General features: G+C 43.8%; 1 protein-coding gene and 1 long non-coding RNA gene across 3 annotated transcripts; one reads left to right on the top strand and one right to left on the bottom strand.

Moving 5' to 3' along the window:
* Positions 1-200: 200 nt before the first annotated feature.
* Positions 201-1,624, bottom strand: LOC112218057. Its single transcript, XR_002948553.2, has 3 exons — positions 813-1,624; positions 604-684; positions 201-415 (listed from the first exon to the last, which is right to left on the bottom strand). It is a non-coding gene; the product is annotated as an uncharacterized LOC112218057 (long non-coding RNA).
* A 2,002-nt stretch (positions 1,625-3,626) lies between these two features.
* cebpz (CCAAT enhancer binding protein zeta) lies at positions 3,627-14,386 on the top strand. 2 transcript variants are annotated; one of them, XM_024377769.2, is made up of 17 exons: positions 3,627-4,001; positions 4,848-6,373; positions 7,558-7,789; positions 8,009-8,156; positions 10,209-10,297; positions 10,529-10,582; positions 10,794-10,896; positions 11,060-11,128; positions 11,214-11,280; positions 11,386-11,492; positions 11,616-11,682; positions 11,826-12,022; positions 12,189-12,206; positions 12,329-12,424; positions 12,523-12,587; positions 12,756-12,837; positions 13,230-14,386. In XM_024377769.2, the coding sequence occupies exons 1-17, from the start codon at positions 3,828-3,830 to the stop codon at positions 13,388-13,390; spliced, it is 3,255 nt and encodes a 1,084-aa protein (XP_024233537.1). In that variant the 5' UTR covers positions 3,627-3,827; the 3' UTR covers positions 13,391-14,386. The 2 variants fall into 2 exon arrangements, with proteins under 2 accessions (XP_024233537.1, XP_024233536.1); XM_024377768.2 differs by having other exon boundaries at positions 3,629-4,001; positions 12,189-12,224.
* Positions 14,387-14,599: the final 213 nt, after the last annotated feature.

The following is a 14,599-nucleotide window of genomic DNA, read 5'->3' on the forward strand; positions in this document are numbered from 1 at the left end:
AGAAAATCCTTTTAACAAGGCACACGTGTTAATTGAAATGCATTCCAGGTGACTACCTCATGAAGCTGGTTGAGAGAATGCCAAGAGTGTGCAAAGCTGTCATCAAGGCAAAGAGTGGCTACTTTGAAGAATCTCAAATATATTTAGATTTGTTTTACACTTTTTTGGTTACTACATGATTCAATATGTGTTATTTAAAAGTGTTGATGTCTTCACTATTATCGTACAATATAGAAAATAGTAAAAATAAAGAAAAACACTTGAATGAGTAGGTGTGTCCAAACTTGTGAATGGTACTGTACATACTGAGAATGTCATTGGCCAAGGAGCCTCTTCCTGGTCCAAACTCCACTAACTGGAAGTGACTGGGCTTCCCTGCTCCCATCCACTCGCTTAAACACCAGATCCCCAGCAGCTACAGACAGAGAAAGGATAAGCTGAAACCATCATCATCACTCAGGGCATTGGTATGGAACAACATAAAGAAACTCGAACATAGAAAGACTGTTGATCAAGCATGTATATGCATACATCTACAACACAGCAATCCATACATGTATTGATTTAAATGAATTGAAATATGGTTCTGATGAAAATGCTTACCTCCCCAAAGAGCTGACTAATTTCTGGCATTGTGATGAAATCTCCATCTGGCCCAAGCATATCATTCTGCACATAATAGCCCTGAAAAATAAACAGACCGTTTCATCTCTGAAACAAACATATCTTTAAAGAATAGTGGCACTGTCGGACTGGTTTCTGTACTGTGTGGGTGTGCGTGCATGTGAATTGATCAGGTGGTAGTTACCTACCTTGACTGGGTTAGTGAGAACCTCATGTACTCTGCCACTGAGATAGGACCTGTAGCTTTGATCTCAGAGGTTAGGTGGCTGAGCATTGAGTTCCTTGGCATTAGTTTATCTGCTTCATGATCTAACTATAAATAAGAAGTTAACATTTAGATACAGATTTCTGATAGAAACTAGACATAGACTGAAATGATTGTGGATACAATTCCAATGAGAGATATCCATAACTAGTAAGGCTGAAATAGAGAAACTGATCTTACCAGATGATGGTGGTGGACAAGGGCAGACAAAGACTCTGCTAAAACTCTGCAGTGCTCTAACTGTCCTCATTGACACAGTTATCTAGCTAGTTACAACACTCAGACAATGTTCCACTGTAACAGTAGGCTACTAACGTTATACTTTCCCAGAAAGGGACATAAAGCCTGACTGCACAGTAGCATGAGAGAGACAACTGAAAGCACACTGGCAGGGATCAGCTAACTGCGTTTCATAGGCCTACGTACAATACCTTGTCAAACTACAGCCCATCTTTACATGACAGACTTTGGCAGAAGATGCATTAATTCCTCAGACTCCACGAGTGTAGCCAACTAGCAAGCTAGCAGATTCAAAAGTGTTTGGTCCACCCAAGATGGCGTAGCAGTCAGACGTGTTTCGTCGTGTCCCGTGTAAATATAGTTTTTCCTTTTTTTTGTTGTAAAGTTTTTGTATATATTGTAATATCACTTTCCATCTAGACTGAATATACTCTCCTGCAACCAGCCTCACCCAATGTGGTATGGATCTGCTATTTTTTATACTTAAGAACCGGAACCCCCATCAAAAGCTAGCCAGCTACTAGCTAGTAGTCAGTTAGCCATTGCTAGGCCCATCTCCCAGCTAGCCGAATAGGCCCAACAGCCACTCCTTGGGCTACAATATCTATATTGGTTTCATGCATGTTAACATTAGAAGTCTCCTCCCTAAGTTTGCTTAATTCACTGCCATCTGCCAACCTGGATGTCCTAGCCGTGTCTGAATCCTGGCTTAGGAAGACCACCAAAAACCCAGAAATTTCCATCCTTAACTATAACATTTTCCGACAAGACAGGACTGCCAAAGGGGGCGGAGTTTCAATCTACTGCAGGGATAGCCTGCAGAGTTCTGCCCTGGACACCATATGTGAATTTGCCCCCCATCTATCTTCAGAGCTTGTGCTGTTAGGTGACCTAAACTGGGACATGCTTAACACCCCAGCCATCCTACAATCTGAGCTTGATGCCCTCAATCTCACACAAATTATCAATGAACCCACCAGGTACAACCCCAAATCCGTAAACACGTGCATACTCATCGATATCATCCTAACCAACCTGCCCTCCAAATACACCTCTGCTGTCTTCAACCAGGATCTCAGCAATCACTGCCTCATTGCCTGCGTCCGTAATGGGTCTGCGGTCAAGCGACCACCCCTCATCACTGTCAAACACTCCCTAAAACACTTCAGCGAGCAGGCCTTTCTAATCGACCTAGCCCGGGTATCCTGGAAGGATATTGACCTCATTCCATCAATAGAGGATGCCTGGTTATTCTTTAAAAGTGCTTTCCTCACCATCTTAAATAAGCATGCCCCGTTCAAAAAATGTTGGACCAGGAACAGATACAGCCCTTGGTTCACTCCAGACCTGACTGCCCTTGACCAGCACAAAAACATTCTGTGGCGTACAGCATTAGCATCGAATAGCCCCCGCGATATGCAACTTTTCAGGGAAGTTAGGAACCAATATACACAGGCAGTTAGGAAAGCAAAGGCTAGCTTTTTCAAACAGAAATTTGCATCCTGTAGCACTAACTCCAAAAGGTTCTGGGACACTGTAAAGTCCATGGAGAATAAGAGCACCTCCTCCCAGCTGCCCACTGCACTGAGGCTAGGAAACACTGTCACCACCGATAAATCCCCAATAATTGAGAATTTCAATCAACGTTTTTCTATGGCTGGTCATGCTTTCCACCTGGCTACCCCGGTCAACAGCCCTGCACCCCTCACTAGAACTTGCCCAAGCCTCCCCCATTTCTCCTTCACCCAAATCTAGATAGCTGATGTTCTGAAAGAGCTGCAAAATCTGGACCCCTACAATTCAGCAGGGCTAGACAATCTGGACCCTCTATTCCTAAAATTATTCACTGAAATTGTTGCAACCCCTATTACTAGCTTGTTCAACCTCTCTTTCGTATCATCTGAGATCCCCAAAATTTGGAAAGCTGCCGCAGTCATCCCCCTCTTCAAAGGGTGAGACACTCTAGACCCATATCTATCCTACCCTGCCTTTCTAAGGTCTTCAAAAGCCAAGTCAACAAACAGATCACCGACCATTACTGAAGCTGGAGACTCATATCTCCCTCACTAGCTTTAAGCACCAGCTGTCAGAGCAGCTCACAGATCACTGCACCTGTACATAGCCAATCTGTAAATAGCCCATCCAACTACCTCATCACCATATTGTTATTTATTTTGCTCCTTTGCACCCCAGTACCGCTACTTGCACACTCATCTTCTGCACATCTATCACCCCAGTGTTTAATTTGGAGATACTGTAATAATTTCGCCACTATGGCCTATTTATTACCTCACTCAAAAAGGGCTAGTACAATATTTGGGTTAGTTTGTTTTGCATGGCGTGGTGCCCCGGGTGGGTGAGAGTTCACTTCAGATAAATGGAATGGTTTACAATGTGCAAACGATCTCGCCCATTCTTTGCGAAGCCGCTAACAAAACGTTTGATTGGATGAAATTGACTTGTGAACTTTGAACTTTAGTTCAAACAGTCCTGTTTGATACATATAAATCAGAAATATAATCCAGAAAATCCTATACACTACTAGTCATGTGGTTTTGGATAACAAAAACACACGAATCTTGTTCTGAAATCAAGCTGGATATGAAGATCACAAATAATTGCTTTCGACGATAGTAAGGCAGTTACTGTACACACTTTCCTTCCAGGTCCTGTCATTTTTCTACATGCTGCTTTCAGCATGGCACCGAAAGGAAAGAACCGTAAGGCATTAGCCAAAACACATTTTGTAAATGTAAAGGACGAGTTTGAAAATGACAACGATGGAGATGAGGAAGAAGAAATCAATGGAGATGGTCCTCAACCGGACGACGAATTTAATTTGGACGAGGTTTTACGTTTGGGTGGAACCCGAGTAAGTAACGTTATGAGGCTAGCACCTCATGCTAACTAGCACATTTATCCTGCTGCTACCACTAAACACGTGCCATTTTCTCCCAAAATATCGAATAAACTGTTCAACTTAATGCTTTCTGTATTTGTTCGACTTTGCTACGCTTTATCTAGCACTGTCAGTAGTTATTGACGATGATGCTAGGTAGCTAACTTAGCTAGCTAGTTGCCTTGAAACCCGAAGATTAATTGCATTGAATTCTACGTCGTGCAAAAATGAGTGTTTGGATCTGGAAAGTTTCTTCTCACGACCGCTACACGCTAGCATGTTGAGTAAATATACATTTAAACATACTCTACCGGTTGTTACGGATGTTGGTCTTTTGACGGTAGGAATGCAAGACACTATATTCACAGGAATGTATAATTAAATCACCGTATCAAAGCGCTCATTGTACGTTCAGATTAATATCCCCTGAAGCATTCGCAGAACCATGTCTGGCCTGCATGTATTATCATTTTGTGAGCATGCCTCAGGTTATAGAACCATGGACGTCCGGTTGTGGATTTAATTGTGACTTAGCGTTACCTGTGGATATATTGTATCACAGAGGACCAACTGAACGGACAACTGTTAACTAAGTTAAAATATAATTTGACTCATTCTGGCTTGTTAGAGGTCTGTGAGATTCAAACGCAAATGTCTGCTCGATGTAGAATTCAATACAATTCAACGTCGGGTTTCCAGGCAAGGTACAACATAACTAACGTTAGCTGCTTGCAAGTGGTTGTACTTGGTAATGTTCAGACAAGTCATGACTGTTCAATCACCTCTTTTTCTCTTGGCTTTTTTCTTGTGCTGGTGTAGGCTGACTTTGCCCTGCTTGACGCCATCATTGATGAGAACGAGCTGATCGACGGTGGAAAGAAAGGAGCCATAGATGACCTGGAACCTGGCGAGTTGGAGACATTCATCACCAAGCTGGGCATCCGCTCATACAAAGACCAACAGATTATCCCAGATGAGCCTACAGAGGAAGAGAAGGCAGAGGCGAGCCAAAAGGAGAGCAAAAAGGCTGATGCCAAGAAAGCCAAGTCAGGTGATCAGAAGCCCAAACCAGAGCCTAAAGGCAAGGACCTGCCTGCCACATCTACAGTGGAGACAAAGAATAAGAAAAATAAAGAGACTGCAAAAACCAGCGTCCCAGCCACTGGAAAGAAAGCTAAACTAAATGCTAACGTATTTGAGTTTCAGCCGAGGCAGCTGCTTCTGATCAAACCAGGTGGCAAGTGGTTTGACCTGGAGTACACTGCAGAGGGTACCTCTAACCCACAGGATGAGTCTCAAGTCTCCCAGTACAAGGCCCTGGCTATAAAGCTGTTTGAGGCTGAGACAGGGCTCTACAAGAGCAAGAAGAACATGCAGAAGGGGGCCAACTCAGCCTGGATGAAAAATGTGGTCTCCGCAGGCACGCTGGCTGACAGGATGGCAGCCATGACAGTTCTGATCCAGGATGCCCCGGTACAGAGCATAGAGCATGTGGAGAACCTGGTCTCCATGGTGAAGAAGAAGGGTAGTCGCAGACAGGGGCTGATGGCTCTGGACACTCTCCGAGAGCTCTTCATGTCTGACCTGCTGCCAGTGAACCGCAAGCTCAGGACCTTCGCCCAGCATCCCTTTGACAAGCTGGAGCAGAAGGCGAGCGGGAACAAGGACGCGCGCGACCGCCGCCTCGTCCTGTGGTACTTTGAGCACCTTCTGAAGTACCATGTGGCCGAGTTCGTGGTGGCCCTGGACGAACTCGCCCACGACACGGTGGCAACCACCAAGGCCAAATCTCTGGCCACTGCCCACGAGCTGCTGCTCAACCGGCCCGAACAGGAGAGGGCCCTTCTCATCCAGGTGGTCAACAAGCTGGGAGACCCTGAGTACAAGACGGCAGCCAAGGCCTCGTACCTGCTGGAGACCCTGCTGCACAAGCACCCCAACATGAAGGCGGTGGTGTGCAGCGAGGTGGAGCGCCTCATGTTCAGGCCCAACATCAACCTGAAGGCCCAGTACTACGCCGTGTGCTTCCTCAACCAGGTGCTGCTGAGCCACGACGAGGCCGAGCTGGCCAGCAAACTCATCTCCATATACTTCTCCTTCTTCCGAGCCTGCATTAAGAAGAAGGATGTGGAGTCCAAGATGCTGAGCGCCCTGCTGTCGGGCGTGAACAGGGCCTATCCCTACGCCAAGGCCGGGGACGAGAAGGTGAAGGAGCAGCTGGACACGCTGTTTAAAGTAGTGCACCTGGCAAAGTTCAACACTGCCGTCCAGGCTCTCATGCTGCTCTTCCAGGTGATGGACTCTCAGCAGATCGTCTCAGACCGCTACTATGTGGCGCTCTACAGGTAAACTGCACTTCTAGACTTGCTGGTGTGATCAAGAAGAATGGCTCTATGTTGTATCAAATCCTGTCCCCAAAAAATGTACATGTGAATTTATTTGCTGTCTGTTTCTTAATAGTTGTCTAATTTATACTAACTTGATAGTATTTAGTCATGGGACCTCATTTTGCACTTTCTTAGTCAGTGTTATAGTAAACATACCGTTGACTGTACTGAACAAAAATATACACCAATTTTACTGAGTTACAGTTCATATAAGGAAATTAGTCAATTTAAATAAATTCAGTAGGCCTTAATCTATGGATTCACATGACTCGGCAGGAGCGCAGCCATGGGTAGGCCTGGGAGAGCATATGCCCACCCACTTGGGAGCCAGGCACAGCCAATCAGAATACATTTTTCCCCACAAAGTGGCTTCATTAGAAACAGAAATACTCCTCAGTTTCATCAGCTGTCCGGGTGACTGGTCTCAGATGATCCCGCAGGTGAAGAAGCCAGATGTGGCGGTCCTGGGCTGGCGTAGTTACACGTGGTCTGCGGTTGTGAGGCCAGTTGGACGTACTGCCTAATTCTCAAAAACAATGTTTGAGGCGGCTTATGGTAGTGAAATTAACATTCAATTTATCTGGAAGCAGCTCTGGTGGACATTCCTGCTGTCATCATGTCGATTTCATGCTCCCTCGAGACTTGAGACATCTGTGGCATTGTGTTGTGACAACTGAACACTTTAGGGTGGCCTTTTATAGTCCCTAGCACAAGGTGCACCTCTGTAATGATCATGCTGTTTAATCATCTTCTTGATATGACACACCTGTCAGGTAAATCAATTATCTTGGCAAAGGAGAAATGCTCACAGGGATGTAAACATATTTTTGCACAAAATCTGAGCGAAATAAGCTTTTCTGTGCATATAGAACATTTGAGATCTTTTATTTGACATTTGAGTCATTTAGGAGACACTTATCCAGAGCGACTTACAGCAGTGAGTGCTTGCATTTTTGTTATTTTTCGTACTGGTCCCCTGTGGGAATCAAACCCACAACCCTGGCGTTGCAAGCGCCATGCTCTACCAACTCAGCTCATGAAACATGGGACCAACCCTTTACATGTTGCGTTTTATATTTTTGTTTAGTATACAATGATGATCATGATGTTTGATTGATGCATCTATGTTTTCTGGTTTACAGGAAGCTCATGGACCCAGGTCTGACTCTGTGCTCCAGGCAGAGTATGTTCCTCAACCTGCTGTACAAGTCTCTGAAGGCAGACATCGTCCTGCGGCGGGTCAAAGGCTTTGTGAAGAGGCTTCTGCAGGTCAGCTGTGAGCAGAACCCTACATTTGCCTGTGGGGCTCTCTTCCTTGTATCAGAGGTCATGAAGGCCAAACCAGGCCTCAAGCTGCTGCTGCAGGAGTGTGGGGTAAGGCCAAGCTCAATGACATCAGCATAAAGTACTAGTTATTTTCATATTGTGCACAATCACATAATGGAACTCTTGGGGAAAGTTTCCCAGGCACAGTCTAACACTAGTCCAGGACTAGACTTAATCTATATTTGGGAAACCAGCCATTAGATTAATTTATTCTAATGATTTTTGTCATCATGTCACTTGATCTCGCATATTATGATATGATTGCAGGATGGTGAAGAGGAGAATTTCAAAGATCTTAAGGAAGAAGAGGATGATGAGGAGAGGTTTGTAGATTCAGATAAGGTGGAGGAAGGACAGCGTGAGATCATTCCGAAGCCCACTGCATCGTCGTGGGTACATCACCAAAACATTGAAGGTGAGATTTATTATTAAGACCACCCCTTAACATTATTTTCAATTCACATATTTGGGGAAATCCTACACCCAGATACTTATAAATGCATTTATTATTGTGTTGTAATTACTGTAAGCATTTGTGTTGTAATGTAAGTATAATTACAGTGGGGCAAAAAAGTATTTAGTCAGCCACCAATTGTGCAAGTTCTCCCACATAAAAAGATGTGAGAGGCCTGTAATTTTTATCATAGGTACACTTCAACTATGACAGACAAAATAAGGGGGGAAAATCCAGAAAATCACATTGTAGGATTTTTTATGAATTTATTTGCAAATTATGGTGGAAAATAAGTATTTGGTCAATAACAAAAGTTTATCTCAATACTTGGTTATATACCCTTTGTTGGCAATGACAGAGGCCAAACGTTTTCTGTAAGCCTTCACAAGGTTTTCACACACTGTTGCTGGTATTTTGGCCCATTCCTCCATGCAGATCTCCTCTAGAGCAGTGATGTTTTGGTGCTGTTGCTGGGCAACAGGGACTTTCAACTCCCTCCAAAGATTTTCTATGGGGTTGAGATCTGGAGACTGGCTAGGCCACTCCAGGACCTTGAAATGCTTCTTACGAAGCCCCTCCTTCATTGCCCGGGCGGTGTGTTTGGGATCATTGTCATGCTGAAAGACCCAGCCACGTTTCATCTTCAATGCCCTTCCTGAAGGAAGGAGGTTTTCACTCAGAATCTCACGATACATGGCCCCATTCATTCTTTCCTTTGAACGGATCAGTCGTCCTGGTCCCTTTGCAGAAAAACAGCCCCAAAGCATGATGCTTCACAGTAGGTATGGTGTTCTTTGGATGCAACTCAGCATTCTTTGTCCTCCAAACACGACGAGTTGAGTTTTTACCAAAAAGTTATATTTTGGTTTCATCTGACCATATGACATTCTCCCAATCTTCTTCTGGATCATCCAAATGCTCTCTAGCAAACTTCAGACGGGCCTGGACATGTACTGGCTTAAGCAGGGGGACACGTCTGGCACTGCAGGATTTGAGTCCCTAGTGGCGTAGTGTGTTACTGATTGGTAGGCTTTGTTACTTTGGTCCCAGCTCTCTGCAGGTCATTCACTAGGTCCCCCCGTGTGGTTCTGGGATTTTTGCTCACCGTTCTTGTGATCATTTTGACCCCACGGGGTGAGATCTTGCGTGGAGCCCCAGATCGAGGGAGATTATCAGGGGTCTTGTATGTCTTCCATTTCCTAATAATTGCTCCCACAGTTGATTTCTTCAAACCAAGCTGCTTATGTAACGGATGTGAAACGGCTAGCTTAGTTAGCGGTGCGCGCTAAATAGCGTTTCAATCGGTGACGTCACTTGCTCTGAGACCTTGAAGTAGTAGTTCCCCTTGCCCTGCAAGGGCCGTGGCTTTTGTGGAGCGATGGGTAACAATGCTTGGTGGGTGATTGTTGTTGATGTGTGCAGAGGGTCCCTGGTTCGAGACCGGGTATGGGCGAGGGGACGGTTTAAAGTTATACTGTTACACTTACCTATTGCAGATTCCGTCTTCCCAGCCTGGTGCAGGTCTACAATTTTGTTTCTGGTGTTCTTTGACAGCTCTTTGGTCTTGGCCATAGTGGAGTTTGGAGTGTGACTGTTTGAGGTTGTGGCCAGGTGTCTTTTATACTGATAACAAGTTCAAACAGGTGCCATTAATACAGGTAACGAGTGGAGGACAGAGGATCCACTTAAAGAAGAAGTTACAGATCTGTGAGAGCCAGAAATCTTGCTTGTTTGTAGGTGACCAAATACTTATTTTCCACCATAATTTGCAAATAAATTCATTAAAAATCCTACAATGTGATTTTCTGGATTTTTTTTCTCATTTTGTCTGTCATAGTTGAAGTGTACCTATGATGAAAATTACAGGCCTCTCTTATCTTAAGCGGGAGAACTTGCACAATTGGTGGCTGACTAAATACTTTTTTGCCCCACTGTATGTTTTGATTGTGACTCCTGTATATTCAGTGGTCACCTTTCCTCCTCTTCATGCATACTCGTTCTTTTGTTGTCCAGGTGGGAAGAGTATGGATACCTACGACCCGTTACACAGAAACCCCCTATTCTGTGGGGCTGACCACACCACGTTATGGGAGCTGCAAAGGGTGAGCCTCATGACAATATTGGGCGCATCCCAGGTGGAACCCTTTTCCCCACATAGTGCACTACTTTTGACCAGGGCCCATATTGCAGTAGATAATAGGGCGCCATTTGGGGCGCAGTCGTTGTGTGACGAGAGAAAGGTGCTCTGTGTTACGGGCTTGCTTGAGAAAAGGTACTGTACCATAGGAGAATCCACTTGTGTTGTTATTTTACATCTTGTCTTTCCCCCTCAGCTCTCTGCACATTTCCACCCATCAGTGTCACTGTTCGCCAAGACGATCCTACAGGTAAAAATGAACTTTTTATATATATATATATATATATATATATATGCATGGGGAAACTTTCTGCTTGTTACCAAAAAATTCATGCAAAGAAGTTGCCTGTGTAACAATGGGCCCAAGTGGGTATCAGGGCTACCCCTCACTATCCTTCTGACTACCACTTGAGTTTTTCTGTGTTTAATTCATCCCTTTCCCCTCTGCATCATGTCCTCAGGGAGAGTTCATCAACTACACAGGAGACCCTCTCCAGGACTTCACTCTCAGCAAGTTCTTGGATCGCTTCGTCTTCAGGAATCCCAAGCAACTGAAGGGCAAACGTAATATTTCCAGTTGCCTTTTTCTCTCAGTCCACCAGAAATGCATTTCATTGCCCGGTTCACATTATTAGTCAACCGTCTGGTCTCAGTTCATTCCCCAAATCAGTTATTCACCCTACCTTTTCGTCTTGGTTGAAACTGTTTTCATCTCAATCATTCACAGAAAACACAGACGCTACAGTTATGCAGCCCAAACAGAAGCTGACCATGAATAACATCCACAATTTACCTGGTGAGTGTGTCTTTTGAATCACTATAAAGGATGATAAAGGGGTCGCTTTATTGAGCAGAAGTAAGGCAAGTCTTCTTTCTTTCAGTGAACTGTGAGGGGTTCTTGTCCAATAAGGAGAGTCAGATTCCTGTGGATGAGGTCTTCTTCTATCGGTGAGTAACAATGATTATATAGACGGACCTAGAGTGATATATAGACGGACGGTTTGAGTGATTCAAGTTCTGGGCTGTCTTTAAATGCCCTGTTCCCCACGCTAGGTTCTTCAAGAAACGAGAAGCGGAGAAGGCACTGCGTCGGCCACGAGGAGATGGAGATAACGAGAGTGTGGAGGACGTGGACGATGATGAGTTTGAGACTCTGCTCGGTAAGTTCAAGGATTCTGAAATAAACTGTTATTGGCCAAAATTCAGGAAATAGGTCAATGTATATCAGACTTCAGGCTCATCTTTGGTTGACACATTTTTGGTTGCCTTCTCGCCCTATCCAGATTCATACGAGGGAGACAGTTACTTCACTGACTTGCCAATTGATGAAACAGACCTGGACTTTGCAGGGTAAGTACAAGTTTGATAAAGCTTTGCATTCAGATATCATCAGTGATTCATGTGTATACCTATCAAACATGGCATTGAAATGGTTCCCAGTGATTTGTTTATACTGAATGATATATCTGACATTTTGTTTGTGCATGTTGCAGCAATGTTAAGACCAAATCTAAGAAGGGGAAGAAGGGTGGAGATGAGAATGAGTCAGACCTGGATGATGACTTGGATGGTGATCTGGATGATGAGGAGGTGTCCCTTGGCAGTATGGACGAGGAGGACTTTGGAGATGAACTGGAAGAGGAGGGAGGGGCCTTCATGGACCCTGCTGGGGAGGATGATGATGAGGAAGGTATGTTTATGTCCCAATTATCTCTCCTTCCTCCCAAAGTGTGCAATTGTTCACTTCCCTTGACTAGTTTGAAATGAAATTACTGGTTTATGAAATATGGTGGAAAGTCCCACTAGCCCATGCCTCCACGAGTGTAGACTTTACTCTAATTTCTTGTCTCTTTCAGTTCCAGAACTTGATGATGGTGATTTTGCTTTTGGTGGTAATTTTAAGTCAATTTTCTTAACATAAATTACTTTCAAAAGGGCATAATTTTGAATGGCTATTAAAAAGTTGACTCTTCAAAAATATTGTTTTCCCCTCAAGATTCTGACGATGAGATGGAGGTTCCAAACATCACTCCAGGTTCTAAAAAGAGCAAGAGGAAGGCATCCGAGGATCTTACCCACACTGGGTCTCTAGGTTAGTAGCTGGGCCTCTATTTGTACTGTTGAACTGCTCTGAGTCTCATTTAGAAGTGTAGAATCTTCTCTGACATTTCGACATTCTTCCATTTGTAGGTTCCAAACCAGGGAAGAAACACAAAGGAAAGAAGGACACAGCCATGTTTGCATCTGCTGAAGAGGTGAGATGGTCATGCCTATCATATTTCTCACATCTCGCAATGTTAAGTTGGCGTGCTGATGGCTATCCTATTACGGTGGTGCTACCCATCAGTTTGTTGCAGAGTTTCTTGTAATGAAACTAAAAGGATATCACTGAATGCTAAATGTCTATTTAATTTTTTCCCCAGTTTGGATTTATGTTGGATGAAAATGCTGGCTCAAAGTTTGACAACATCGGCATGAATGCCATGGCCAACAAAGACAAAGCAGGTAAGCATTGGCTTAAATACAGTCTATTAAACATGTCCCATGTCTTATTGAATACTACAGTTAGTGTCACCTGACAGGAGAAGAAGAAAAAAGCCAAATTGTATAAATGACTTTACTCAGTTGTCTAGATACTAGCTTAAAAACTACAGCGTATCCACATGTAGAGAGTCAGTAACTTCACAGCAGTTTGGAGCACACTCAGTCACTAGTGTTCCTGTCAAAGTTTCACAAAATAGATAGCTCCATCATGCTTGAGAGATTAACAGTTAACCAACCCTAAGACGGTACTGAATTCAGTCCACGTCAGGGTACATTTCATATCAAACAGGTTGTTGAATACAGTAGATGACCAAACTTTAGAGGGTGCAAAGTAAGTTGCTCTTCTCCCCCAGGTGTCAGGCAGCTCAAGTGGGAGGCCCAGAGAGACGATTGGGTCCGAGGTAGAGATGTCAAGACCCTACGGAAGAAGAAGGCCATGTTTAACAAGAAGAAACAGTTTGGCAAGCCACCGTTTGGCAAATCAAGGGCTGGCAAAAATACTTTCAAGAAGTAGTAATAATTTCTGAACCTAAGATCACTTAAGTTTATTTTCATGCTCTATGCCTTCTTGGAACAATCTTTCAAGGTCTTGCTCTCGAATCCCATAATCCCTGGGATATTCGCTGGACAGACAAAGTGATGGTGTTTTAGGCTGCATTCACACAGGCAACCGAATTCAGATTTTTTTTTAACACTAATTGGTCTGTTGACTAATCAGCTCTGAAAGATTTGATGTGATTGGTCAAAAGATAAATTAGGTTGGGGGGGGGGGCAGAATTAGGCTGCCTGTGTGAATGCAGCCTAACACTATTATTCTGTCTCCAGTTTATTAGAAGTCCAACGAATATGCCAGGGTTAATGGGATTTGAGAGCAAGTGACATGCCAGGGGTGTGTTCATTAGTGCAAACTGTATTGCATTTATCTATACCTGTTGACAGTTCCTGGTTTGTTCTACCGATCATTGGAGAAACTACTTCATGCCTGTGTAAAATCAAGTAGGCTGCGTTTACACAGGCAGCCCAATTCTGATTATTTTTCCACTAATTGAACTATTGACCAATCAGATCAGCTCTTACCCGTAATTGGGCTGTCATGCTTTGAAGTTACCTTGGGCTGCCTGTGTAAACACAGCCATATTCTCTGTATTGACATTTCAACTCTGTTCAATATTTTGTATAGGTTTATACAAGGTAAATACAAAATGAAAACATTAGGTCTGGTCTGCAATAATTGTAACTGGAGATAAAATGTTTTATTTGGTGCCGATTTTATTGCTGTGTGGTTTGGAATGATTATTTTTCAAGTTTGTATGTTTTGAACTGTCTACAGCCCGTACCCAGTATGTTGTTCATACTGTTTCTGAAATAAAAATAAATGAACATTTTGTTACAAAGCAACGGTGTACATAGCCCAAGATAGTCAGTGTACATGGCAAATGTCATTTCTATATCAAATGTAAATGTTACCATGACTTGTGTACATCTTGTAATAAACAAAAGAAGACCATAAGCACCCAGCACACCTGTCACTTCAAGTAGTACTACTCCTTTGAACAGTCTCTTTGCTAACAGTGCCAAAGGTCTGGGCCACTTAGGAAAGAGGAGAACCTCACAAAGCCTTCAATCAGAGGTCCAAACTCGGCGGAAAATCTGTCTCCCAGCAGTTGGCGTTGTTTCGCCCACCATACAAAAATCCTTGCTTGGAGGCTACATGAAGTTTATT

The sequence above is a fragment of the Oncorhynchus tshawytscha genome, linkage group LG18 (assembly GCF_018296145.1).
Source record: "Oncorhynchus tshawytscha isolate Ot180627B linkage group LG18, Otsh_v2.0, whole genome shotgun sequence".
NCBI classification, from domain to species: Eukaryota; Metazoa; Chordata; class Actinopteri; order Salmoniformes; family Salmonidae; genus Oncorhynchus; species Oncorhynchus tshawytscha.

Excerpts from the sequence above, each read along its gene's own strand:
- cebpz (XM_024377768.2), top strand. The coding sequence starts at position 3,828 with ATGGCACCGAAAGGAAAGAACCGTAAGGCATTAGCCAAAACACATTTT. Across the intron at positions 10,583-10,793 it reads TCGCCAAGACGATCCTACAG|GGAGAGTTCATCAACTACAC; the intron begins GTAAAAATGAAC and ends TCATGTCCTCAG. Across the intron at positions 12,425-12,522 it reads TACCCACACTGGGTCTCTAG|GTTCCAAACCAGGGAAGAAA; the intron begins GTTAGTAGCTGG and ends TTCCATTTGTAG.